This window comes from Hemicordylus capensis, chromosome 12 (genome assembly GCF_027244095.1).
Source record: "Hemicordylus capensis ecotype Gifberg chromosome 12, rHemCap1.1.pri, whole genome shotgun sequence".
Lineage (NCBI taxonomy): Eukaryota > Metazoa > Chordata > Lepidosauria > Squamata > Cordylidae > Hemicordylus > Hemicordylus capensis.
Window position 1 is genome coordinate 1,123,069 of NC_069668.1, and position 12,347 is coordinate 1,135,415.

Below are 12,347 nucleotides of genomic sequence, written 5' to 3' on the forward strand. Positions count from 1 at the left end.
AAAATTCTCGCCCCCACCCCCCGGCAAAAGCGGAATTCCACAACCCCTTCCAAGATGATTCCAACAGAACCAATCTGCATCCACTCTTTATTCTGTACTCGTTTCTTCTTGCTTGAGGTCGGCGGGATCGAGTCAATTCCTGCTCATTGCAGAGAACTCTCCAGGGTGCTGAACCCAAGCTCAGATGGCCTCTGGGCGTTAAAGGCGGGGAGAGAAATCTATTCTCCGCACCAGAGATTTTTTTTAATTTTGGGGCGCTAGGAGCCATCTAAAGGTCAATAAATAAAAATGCAATCTTCAGCAAAATGCCTCTGGGGAGAAGTGGGGTTCACGGGATCCAGGGCAACCACCCCATGGATAAAGAAAGGCATGCCACCAGAAAGCGAGAGTATCAAGGAAGTGGGTCCTACCCGAGAGTTCTCCCTGAAAAGCTAGCTTTCTACACGCAGGGGTGGTGTGGTGTTGGCGGTCACATGGGCTACCGTATTTACCCCAAAGCAAGGCAACTCCAAATTTAAGACAAGCCCCTTGAAAAACAGGGGTTAAATAGATCTATCTATCTATCTATATCTCCTTACCCCAAAGGAAGAGTCGGATTCAGGTAAAGACAGTATTCCATCAGCTCAGCACTCCCTGCTCAGATACCTGCCTGATCATGAAGCAGGGTGTGTGTGCGCGCACACACAGAGTTGCCTGGAACAGGGGTTTCCAAATACTGCTGACTACAACTCCCATCATCCCCAGTCAAGGGCCCCTGAAGCTGGGGATGATGGGAGTTGTCATTAACATCTGGGAATCCCAGTTATAGGGAACGCTGCCCACCCCGCCAGCCCTTGAAACCAGCCCGTGCCCCTTCTGAGCGGCATTTCTGGACTCCGTTCCCACGGCAGAGAACTGCAACTCCTACACACATTTCCACGCTGCTCTTCAACCCAGGTCCTCAAAGCGGTTTATTGAGGGAAACGATCAGTCAAGGAGAGGGCTGCCCATCCCCAAAGGGCCCGCAATCCGAAAAATGGCAACACAAGAGAAACACCAGCAAACCACCCCAGGACGGATGCCGTGCTGGGGGAGAACGGGGCCAGTTGCTCCCCCTCTGCTAAACAGAGAAGATAACTGGGCTGGTGGGGGAGCAGGTGTGCATCGCCCCCTTGCTAAACAGGGTCCTCCCCGGCTTGCATTTGGATGGGAGACGCCCTGTGTGTGCTAGAAGAGATTCCTCTTCAGGGATGGGGCCAGAGCTCAGCAGAAGAGCGTCTGCATCTTTGCACGCAGAAGGTCCCAAGTTCCCTCCCTGGCAGCATCTCCAAGACAGGGCTGGGAGAGAGACTCCTGCCTGGAACCCACCTCTTCACCCAAGCTTTTTCTGTTCTTTAAAATTTTTAAGGTTTTAGTTCGTGGCTGATTTTTAAATCGTTAAATTGTTTTAAGTTTTTGTAATCTATATTTTAACTTGTCTTATACTGCTGCAAACCGCCCAGAGACGAAAGTTTGGGCGGTGTACACATGTAATAAACAAATAAACCCGCTGCCAGTCAGCGTAGACAACACTGCGCTCGGTGGACTCGGCATACAGCAGCTTCCTAGGGGACGAGGCTGCCGCTCAGGGGCAGCTCTAGTGCCTGTGACCTTGGAAGAGCCGCTGCCAGTCGTGAATGCTGAGCTCGGCGGACCAAGGGCCTGACTCCGCAGCCAGCAGCTTCCTAGGGGACGGGGCCACCGCTCAGTTGAGTTTGGAAATGCACGTCGGTTGGAGCTCGGCCCCGGGCAGGATGCGGCCCTGCGGGCAGGCTGCCGCCTCCTGCACAACTCCAGGGTCTTCTTTTTTTTTAAAGTTTCTAGCCCTCGTTAGAACTGCTAAGCCAGGCACGAAGACACACAGGCGGCACCGACGCCCGAGAGGCGGCCGGGGGAAGGTTTCCCACGGATAATGGCAGCACTTCACAACTTGGGCCTGCCAGCTGCCGGGGGACGACAATTCTCACTGCCCCCTAAAGGAAGCCCGAGAACGCCTTGCCCCCCTTTGGCGGGGCAATTACCCCAGGCCCCACACAAGACATCATCCCAAAGTATGGCTCAGGAGTCAAAATTGTCAGATCAGCCCTCTTCATTCAAGGCAGTAACACTAATCAGTTACAGTCTTCGTTCCAATTGAAACCAAGGATTAAGAATTACACAGGGACACAGGAAGCTGCCATATACGGAGTCAGGTCCTTAATCCACCCAGCTGCGGATTGTCAACACTGGCTGGCAGCAGCTCTCCACCATTTCAGACGGGGGGCTTCCCCAGCCCAACCTGGAGACCACGGTTCCCTCTAAGGGGCGCGCCCTCTCTTGGAGATGATGCCAGGGAGCGAAAGAAGGATCCTAGATGCTCTTCCCAGAGCGGCTCCATCCCCTACTAAGGGAAATATTTTACAGTGCTCACTCATGTGGTCTCCCATTCAAATGCAACCAGGGTAGACCTGCTTAGCTAAGGGGACCAGTCATGCTTGCTACCACCAGACCAGTTCTCTCTCTCTTGCCATCAGGATCAGGTTGCAGGCAGGAATCTCTCTCAGCCCTCTCTTGGAGATGCTGCCAGGCAGGGTACTTAGAACCTTCTGTTCTTCCCAGAGTGGCCTCATTATCCCCTAAGGGGAAGATCTTCCAGTGCTCACACGTCTAGTCTCCCAAGGAGGAAACAGGGCAATTTGTGAGATTGGGACTCTGTTATTTTTTTCCTTTAAAGAACGTTCTTGGTCTGCTCTGGAATTTTTTTGCAAGTGGGCCGTTATTATAGTTACAACATGGTAAAAAGAAGAGTCCTGCCCTCCTAAAATGAGGGTCTCTCGGGGGGAGTGTCGCAGGGCTCATTGGGAGGGTACACAGAACAACCTACTCCTAAATGAGATGGTTGGGTGAGTGGATCTCTCTGCTCCCTATGAGGGTGCTTCTACCGTGGTCTAGCAGCAACGAGAGGGCCAAGGCTTGCTCCACAGATTGGCTCCACGAACCCCATTTGAGAGGAGAGCTGGTCTGGTGGCAGCAAGCAGGACTGGTCCCCTGAACAACAACAACAGCAAATATTTATATACTGCTTTTCAACAAAAGTTTCCAAAGTTGCACATGAATGGGAGACTAGAAGCGTGAGCACTGGAAGAGATTTCCCTCCTTAGGGGATAATGGAGCTGCTCTGGGAAGAGCAGAAGGTTCCAAGTTCCCTGCCTGGCAGCATCTCCAAGAGAGATACCTGCCTGCAACTTTGGAGAAGCCGCTGCTGCCAGTCTGGGTTGACAATACTGAGCTAGATGGACCAAGGGCCTGACTCAGTATATGGCCGCTGCCTATGTTCCTCTGCGACCCGAGTAGCTCATCTTTTTATTCTGCAAAACATAAAAACAGCTCCTACACAATCCACTTAAAGTTTGAGTCTGAAAATTATTTACAATCTCTTTCATCCTAGGGTATTTTGACAATGTTTTCCTTACTTTAACTAAAGTGGGGGAGGTAGTTGTTGTATCAATAAGTAGATTATGGTAATGCAGCATAAATCTTACCGGGAGAGGAGTCAAGAGATCTGCACATTATTACTCAGGAGTTCTTAACAAATTGATTAGTGCTTTATTTATTTATTTATTTAGATCTTCCAACAAAAGAAAATCTCCTTTATATTTGAGATTTGCTTTTTTAAAATTTGACTCATTTGCTGTTTGAAATGTGGCTATGGTGTTAAGACACTTCAGAAGGTAGTTCAAAGTAGGCAGCTCTGTCAATGTCAGCCTCACTTTGGAATTAAATTACTCTAAATTGGTAAAAAGCATGGACATGACTGCCATTTAGTTTGCTAGGTTCTTTCAGCTTCCCTGCTTCTGTTTGTCTTTTTAGGGTTGTTGTGTGTTTTTTTGGTCTTCATGGTTTTCACCCATTAACTGATTTTAAAGCTTTAAATGTGATTTTTTAAAATGGAGCTTTATTGTATTTTAACTTTTGCAAACCACCTTGGGATGATTTATGGAAGGCGGTATTAAAAAAGAAGAAGAAGAAATAATTAAATGCGCAGCGCATTAATCCCTAGTGGCAAATACAGTTGCTTGTAGAACAGAAGACAGATCAATAAAATTTTAAAGTACACTTCTTTCCTTTCACAGTTTGGGTGTGTGTGTGTGTTGTATATATAGTGGAACATAATAATGCACATGTGCAGAAATTAGAGAGACCACTGTTGGAGATGCTGCCAGGGACTGAACCCGAGAGCTTCTGCATGCAAAGCAGAGGCTGCTGTCTACTGAGTCAGACCATTTGTCCGTCTAGTTCAGAATTGCCTGCACTGACTGGCAGCAGCTCTCCAAGGTTTCAGAGATGGGTCTTTCCCAGGCCTGCCTGGAGATGCTACCAAGGACTGATAGCAAAGCAGATGCTCCACCAGTGAGTTACAGGCCCATCTCAAAATGCCATCCAATACTACAGCCCTATCTCTGTTCCACAGCAACTGCCTGGACTCCCCTCCTTGACTGCTCCTCAGTGCAGCAGAAATCAAGTCAGCCAGAGATCTGGATTGCTTCCAATTAATTTGCAGCAAGGTGACGATCTGAAGTTGGCACTTCAGGGTCACCGAAATCCACCTCGATGGTGCCGAGATGGCTCTCCTCACCAGTAAAAGGGAACATTTGCTCACCAGGCTATCCAGCCCTCCTCCGAGAAGGTCCACAGCACCCATCTGCATAGAAGACACTTGTGGCACGTTCACCGGTGGGCCGAGGTCAAGGTTCAAGAGGTCGCCCAGGAGGTCGCCCTGGGATGGGATCACCTGTGGCTGCTCCACGTTCGTGGCGGCTGTCGTTCCCACTGGGCTGTCGCCTGCGTCGATGCTGCAGCGAAGGAGGAAGGAAAGGGTTAGTGGGAAGTGTCCCCGGAAGAGAAAAGGCGATGTGGGAGAAGAGACCATGTAGCAGAGGGTCTCAGCCCGTAAAAAGTCCAAAAGGACAGTGCGGGAGGACAGTCAAAAAGACAACTGCGAGCGAAGGTCAAATAGACAACTGCGAGAGAAGGTCAAATAGACAACTGCGAAAGAAGGTCAAATAGACAACTGCGAGAGAAGGTCAAATAGACAACTGCGAGAGAAGGTCAAATAGACAACTGCGAGAGAAGGTCAAAAAGACAACTGCGAAAGAAGGTCAAATAGACAACTGCGAGAGAAGGTCAAATAGACAACTGCGAGAGAAGGTCAAATAGACAACTGCGAGAGAAGGTCAAATAGACAACTGCGAGAGAAGGTCAAATAGACAACTGCGAGAGAAGGTCAAATAGACAACTGCGAGAGAAGGTCAAATAGACAACTGCGAGAGAAGGTCAAATAGACAACTGCGAGAGGTCTAAGCCCATAAAGAGTCCGAAAAGATGATGCAGGAGGAAGGTCAAAAAGATGACAAGACAATTACCTTCCATGGTGGATGGGCAGGTGCTTGCGGTGGATGCCGTGGCTGCCCTCCACGAAGGCGTTGGGCGGCTTGTGGTAGACGGAGGCCAGTGAGCCAATGTGGCAGATGAGCTCATCCAGCAGGGTGGGCTCGATCAAGTCAGTCTCCTCGGAGATCAGGGGCTTCTCTGACAGGACCACCTCCTTGGCGGTCACGGGGTCCGTGGAGAGGAGGCGCCAGTAGATGTAGCCACGATCCCGCAGGTCCGGGTTGTCGGAATCCTAAGAGGGGACAACACAGAATGCCTGGTGATTCAGTCGGAGCACCCTACCAGAGTTTGTTTACACAAGCATTAACTAGGTCTCTGCCTCATGCAGCTGCAATCTAGACCAGGCAACGGGGAGCAAGAAGAGCACAGAGGCATGCTGCTATGAGCAGGGACTTGCTCCTACCTTCTCTGCCAAAACAAATTCGGAGACTGAATAGTTTGTGTGCCGGTTGTGGTTTCCTGGCTGCATATTGTCGCACAGTGGATTTTTGTTTCTGGGCAACGTGGTGTTTTTTCCCCTAACAACAGAAGAGCTCTGCCAGATCAGGCCGAAGGCCTATCCAAGCCAGCACCCTGTATCCCACAATGGCCCACAGGCAAGAGGTGAAAGCATGCCCTCTCTGCTGCCACTGCTCCCCTGCAACTGTGATCCAGAGGCAGTTTGGAGGTTCCTCAGAGTCATTCGAAGTAATAGCCAACAAGAGATTTGTCCTCCACAGTTTCAAATTTGGGATCTCCCCACCACACACCGGTAAGAAAGACCGTGACACACAAGAATGGAGGGCTTATACTGAAGAAGGGACATCTACATAAATAAGAAGCATATCCCACCATTCCTTCAAGGTGTTCAGGATGGCAAGCAGGATTCTCCCCCTACTTTCACCCACACAACAATCTTCAGAGGTAGCCTTGGCTGAGGAGAAGCAACTTCTCGGTTAGCAGAAGTCCCTTGCTAACTGAGCAAAGAACCCCCTTTTACACTCTTGTATTTAGCACAGGGAGAGCAGCTGGCCCTATCCATCCCCAGCCCATCATCCCTCCAGTGTTTACTTTGTGTCCCTTTTTAGATTGTGAGCCCTTTGGGTATAGGGAGCCATTTCTGTTTATTTGTTTTCTACGTAAACCACTAAACTCTGGCTAAAAAGCAATACAGGAGTAGTCGTCAGACAGACAGAAAAAGGAAGCTAGAAAGAAAGGAGGAAACAAAGATGGAAAGAAAGAAAGAAAAAGAAAAAAGAAAAGAAAGATGGAAGGAAAGAAAGAAGGGGGAAGAAAAAAAGATGGAAAGAAATAAAAAGAAGAAGGGAGAGAAAAAGGAAAGAAAGAAGGAAATAAAATGAATTAATATGGAAGGAAACAAAGATGGAAAGAAAAAGCAAAGAAAGATGGAAGGAAAGAAATAAGGAAAGAAAAAGAAAAAGAAAGGAAAGAAACAGAAGGAAAGAAAGAAGGGGGGAAAGAAAGGAAGATGGAAAGAAATGAAAAGAAGTAGAAAAAGGGAAAGGAAATAAAAAGAAAGATGGAAGGAAAGAAAAAGAAGGAAGGAAAGAGGGAAAGACAGGATTGGCCCATGTCAGCCAGTGAGATTCATGGCTCAGTGCACACTGGAACCCAGGTCTCCCTCCATCCCTAGTCTGATGCTCTAACCACCACACAGTCCATCCATCATAACCCCGCAGAGGCCTGAGGCTTCCTGCATCTAGCACAGTCAGCACACCTAAGGCACTGCGGCCGAGGCTCTGTGACCGCGAGGGAACCTATAAGCTCCGTTGCTCTCACTTGGGAATCAAAGAATAAAAGGAGAGACACCCCTCGCCCCTAGGCACGGGAGGTTTTGAAATCACAGAGCACACCCTAGCCAGCCATGTTTTGATCCGGCCTTGTTTCTCCACAGAAAGCTCAAGAACAAATGGAGGGTGTCCTCCAACAGAAATAAGCTGATGAGGATCAAGGAAATGATTCAGACATTTTGTGACTCAGCTGCGAGTGGGCTTAACACCGGCTACTTCGCCCAAAGCTCAGCAGCTCCAAACACTGTTCGGGGGGAAAATGTTTGGAGTCCACAAGGAGGAGGAGGAGGAGGAGAGAGGAAGGACGGACGACCAGATCAAATGCGTTGCAAGGCTCATAAGGGGATGGCTTGAGGAGGAGAGCTGGTCTTGGGGCAGCGAGCAGGAGTTGTCTCCTTTGCTAAGCAGGGCATGCCCTGGTTTGCATTTGGGTGGGAGACTCCATGTGTGATCATTGTAAGCTACTCCCCTTAGGATATGGGGCCACTCCAGGAAAAGCTCCTGCCTGCTGGTGTGCAGAAGGTTCCCAGTTCCCTTCTTTGGCAGCATCTCCAGGTAGGGCTGGGAGAGATTCCCACCTGCAACCCCGCAGAGCTCTCATTCAAAGAGGGGGTTGGACTAGATGACCTCCGAGGTACCTCCCAAGTCTAACATTCGGTGATGCTATGAAACATGACTGGCTACGGAACGGAGGAAGCCATGTCTCAGCAGCACCTATATCACCGGCAGGACTGGGCCTCTCATCAGGCCACATGGTCCCTTTTGTGGGGAGTTATTTGCTCCTGCCACTTCTCTTTTCGACTTGGGGGGTGCAGGCCGACCTGGGGGATATGTCCCCTCCCCCCTCCCACTGCAACCGGCTTACCTGAGTGGCCAGGCTCAAGACCTGCTGGACCAGCTCCTGCGTTTCGGAGGGCTTCTTCAGGAACAGCTTCACGATGGCTGTCAGGAGGGTGAGCTGCACCTGAAGGGAAGCGGGAAACAAGAGCGGTCAACGGGAGCCCTTTGCCCCAGCACAAGAGTGTTCGCAGGACTGCCCTGCTCCCCTTGGGCCTGCTAATTATTTAATAGTAATCAAAAGGTATGTTTCTAATCATTACAGGGATTCTTAATCTTGAGTGGTTTGGACTACAGCACCCATCATCCCCTGCCCCAATGGTAGGGGGTGATGGGTGCACAAATGGCATGCACGAAGAAAAAGAAATACAGCCCTTCTCGTGCCAACTCCATGATCCACCAGGACGAAAAAGGGGAAAAACCAGCCCTTCTAGTGCCAATTCTATGATCTACCAGGACGAGAAAGGGGCACACATGTCCACAGGTCAGCATAAGGGGCTACACTGCAGTTAGCTACAGAGCAAAGCAATGATCCACAAACAACCCAGAAGCAGTGACGAGTCTCTGAGTAGCACCCAGCAGCTCTGACTCCAGCCTGCTCCTCCAACGTGGGGTACAAAGAGCCCAACAGGGTGGGGGAGAGAGGAACATTACCTGGGTGCTCTCGTCATGGAAGCCCTCCAGGAAGCTCTCCAGGAGCTCATCCGCGTTGTCGATCCTCTCCGCATATTCGCCTACGATCCAGATCATGGCTGCTCGGGCGTCCGGCTCATCCAGGGAGTCCAGGTTTTCGCACAGGGTTGCGATTATGCTCTCGTACCTGAGATGCCACAGCAGAGTTTAAGACAGGGATACGGAGTTTGGAACAGCACTTGGGCCCTCCTTCCGATGGCGGACTACAACTCCCATCATCCCTGACTACTGGCCACTAGGGGTGATGGGAGTGGTAGTCCAAGAGCTGGAGGGCCAGAGTTGGTTTTAGGAGAACATGGGAACTCCTTCCCTCCGATCTCAAGCCTTATTACATCCTGCTACTCGGCTTGGGGACTATCCCCCATTCGGAAAGCAAGATCTTTTTATCGGTTTTCCAGTCATGAACAAGAAGTAGCCAAGTTGACAGTCGTTAGAATACATCCAGCTAACTGTACGATGTTTTACATCTTTTATGAGTGGTGGCAAAGGTAAGTTGAGGAAAAGGAAAGGGGGAAAGAAAATGGGAAAGGAGAATCCATCCCTGTCTTTTTTTTAAAAATGAATTTTGTTGTTGTAAGTTACAGATTGATTCAAACCTTTATAGGGTTTAAAAAAAAAAAGGTACACAAAAGAACCCCCGATAAAAAATCTCAACATCCAAATCTTAAATCGTGAAGCATCTCCTTGACTCAAACTTGCATAATAGATTCTAACCCTCCCTTGATTATAATTTATAATTTATTATGCCAGTTGGATTCAATGAGATACTGAGACTTTTACTGGGGGCTCTTTTGTGCGCCACGTTTTGCTGTAAGCCGCCATGAATTCACTTATGAAGAACAGCGGCATAGAAATATTTCAGATAAATCAGCTTCTGGCTGCTGCCCGTCACGGCAGGCAACGGGGAGCGGGATGAGCCAACGGTCTGACTCAGGATGAGACGGCTAGCTAGGTACCTAATGACCCTTCAAGCGCTTTCTAAATTCCTGCACTCCCCAGCTTTCCTACCCATTCCCCCCACCCCTCGACTCGGGCTTTGGGGCTTACTTGTTGGGGTACTTCCGGAAGATGTCCCGTATGACCACGATGGCTTCCTGGACCACGTAGTTGACCTTGGTCTGGATGAGATCCAGGAGGGTGCTGACGCAGCGTTCAGCGGATTGCTGGGGGGGAGGAGGGGGAGGAGAACCGGTGAGACAGAGGGTAGGCCCAGATCTGGTGCCACAATGTTCCCTGTAATCCCCAGATGATTAAAACGTGAAAGCCGATACAAGCCCGATACAAGCAGAAAGAGCCGGTGACTCGCCTCGACTTTGATGGCGCAGCGCCCGATGGCACGTACAGCTTTGCGGACAAAGTCTACGTCTACCTCCGTGGCATATTCCTTGAGCTCTGCCAGGACCTGTTGGGGAAGCAGAATTTAAGCACCAAGGTTTATTGGGGTCGTGCGCCACATCTCCCGTCACAGGGAGTCCCAGGTGCGGTTGACTACAACTCCTATCATCCCCAGCCAAGGGCCACTGCAGCTGGGGAAGACGGGAGCTGTAGTCAGCATCATCTGGGAATCCCTGTGACCGGGAATAAAGGTCATGGAAACGTTTATAGTTGTACACTCTTCTCCATATTGGCCCACTGGCTTTGATCAAAACATGAATCCAAATAACATCAACTGGATATCAATTTATATTACTTTCAATTTTGGTCGCTGCCTTGAAATCTGTGAGGAAATCAACATTTTAAAAATGTTTAAAACATTTTTAACATGTTCAAAACATTTTTTAAGTTAATAAAGAAATTAAAAGGACATTTGTCTGCTTGCTTTTTAAGGTTCTAGTCCTCAAGACTCTTCTTGTATTCAGCAGAGAAAGAGAGAGAGCCTGTCCCCATCCAATCCCTCCTGTGGTTGTTGCTGGGTCCGACCTTTTAGATTTCGAGCCTCTTGGGAACCCTCTTACTTACTTATTTTTCCAAGTAAACTGTGTCAAGGGCTTTTGTTGAAAAGCAGCATATACACATTCGTAAGAAGAAGAAACCACAGCCACCAGGGCAATTCATTCCCAGCCAGAGACACAAATCCATACCCTGTTTAAAAGGCATCTCTGCAAACTTAGCAGTAATGTGTAATACAGCAATTCTCAAACACGGTCCCCCAGTTGTTGCTGAACTACAACTCCCATCACCCCTTGTCACAGCAGCAGGGGGAGATGGGAGCGGCAGCCCAACCACTCTTGAGGACCCATGTCTGAGAACCCCTGGAATGAGTGCAGATTGTGTCTTTTGGCTTCCCATGCTGGCCGTTACCCGGAAGGCACAGGTGAGGCCTCTGAGCCTCACAGGTGAGGACGGCTGACCTGAGCGATGTTGGCTTGGGATGCCAAGCGGATCATGATGTCCAGCTTCTCCAGCTTGACGTAGATGGGGTCGTTGTATTTCACGAAGAAGACTTTGATCTCCTGCTTGAGGATCTCGGGCCTGGAGGGAGGAACGCACACAGAGCAAGATCAGCCGGACAGCTTTGTCTGGGTTGCGGCTGCATAGCATGGCGTTTTGAAGGAGGAGATGGATCAATCAGAACTGGTTCAGAGGAGGACAAGCTAGAGGTGGCGGGAGGGTCAGCTCTCGAGGAGGCCGAGGCAGACTGCACTTGGAAGGCCTCCAAGAAACACAGGGAGCTGCCATATACTGAGTCAGACCCTGGGTCCATCTAGCTCAGTATTGTCAACCCAGGCTGGCAGGAGTCTCTCTCTCAGCCTTATCTGGGAGATGGAACCTTCTGCATGCAAGCAGGCAGGTGCTCTTCCCAGAGTGGCCCCATCCCCTGAAGGGAACATCTCACAGTGCTCAGGCATGTTGTCTCCCATTCAAATGCAGACCCTGCTTAGCAAAGGGGACAAATCATGCTCGCTGCCACGAGACCAGCTCTCCTCCCTTCCTGCACTCTCACACACAAAATGTCTAGGAACTCTCCGGTTACAAAATGCATGGTTTCCGGAGGGTCTCCAGTATTAATCCAGTCTGATATTGCCCACAACTTCCCCATGCCGCCTATCTGTTTTTATGTCTAGTCTATTTTTATTTATGATCTTGTTGCAGGTGCATCCTTATAGTCACTTGGCCCGAGTAGCAATGTGGTTGGACAGGAGAAATAAAGCAGAAAGCAGGTGGGAAGTATCTGATCTCTACGGAAAGAAAGTGAAAGTGAAAGTGAAAGAAAGAGAAAGAAATGTCTGATTGAGAGAAAGAGAGCGAGCGAGCGGAGTATCTGATCTTGACAGAAATCTCCAGCCAGTCTCCGGAGCAGGGGCCAGCGTCTCCCTCACCTTTTCTGCACAATCAGGTTGATGTTGCGGAGGGCCACGTACTGGACCTCGGGCTCGCCGGACAGGAGGGTGACCAGGGGCGGGGCCAGCTTCTTGAGCAGCATGCTGTAGTAGTCGGCGTCCTTGGGCAGGAGCTCCAGGAACTTCATCAGCACCTTGACAGCCGAGAGCACCACGGCGGAGTTGGCGTGGGAGAGCCGGGGGGTCACGCGCTCACAGATGCTGCCGGGGGAGAGGGAGACCCTGAGCGCTGGGCTGC

At 49.9% G+C, this 12,347-nt stretch overlaps 1 protein-coding gene across 3 annotated transcripts in view; it reads right to left on the bottom strand.

The window, feature by feature from the left end:
* Nucleotides 1–12,347, bottom strand: part of LOC128336024 (AP-1 complex subunit beta-1-like) — a 50,488-nt gene that overhangs the window by 13,163 nt on the left and 24,978 nt on the right. For all 3 annotated transcript variants that reach the window (XM_053275112.1, XM_053275111.1, XM_053275110.1), the window contains 8 exons: nucleotides 12,089–12,310; nucleotides 11,120–11,240; nucleotides 10,075–10,170; nucleotides 9,816–9,931; nucleotides 8,730–8,895; nucleotides 8,104–8,202; nucleotides 5,421–5,680; nucleotides 4,658–4,850 (listed from right to left, as the gene is read on the bottom strand). In XM_053275112.1, coding sequence (XP_053131087.1) covers nucleotides 4,658–4,850; nucleotides 5,421–5,680; nucleotides 8,104–8,202; nucleotides 8,730–8,895; nucleotides 9,816–9,931; nucleotides 10,075–10,170; nucleotides 11,120–11,240; nucleotides 12,089–12,310 — 1,273 coding nt within the window. The remainder of the gene's footprint in view (nucleotides 1–4,657; nucleotides 4,851–5,420; nucleotides 5,681–8,103; nucleotides 8,203–8,729; nucleotides 8,896–9,815; nucleotides 9,932–10,074; nucleotides 10,171–11,119; nucleotides 11,241–12,088; nucleotides 12,311–12,347) is intronic.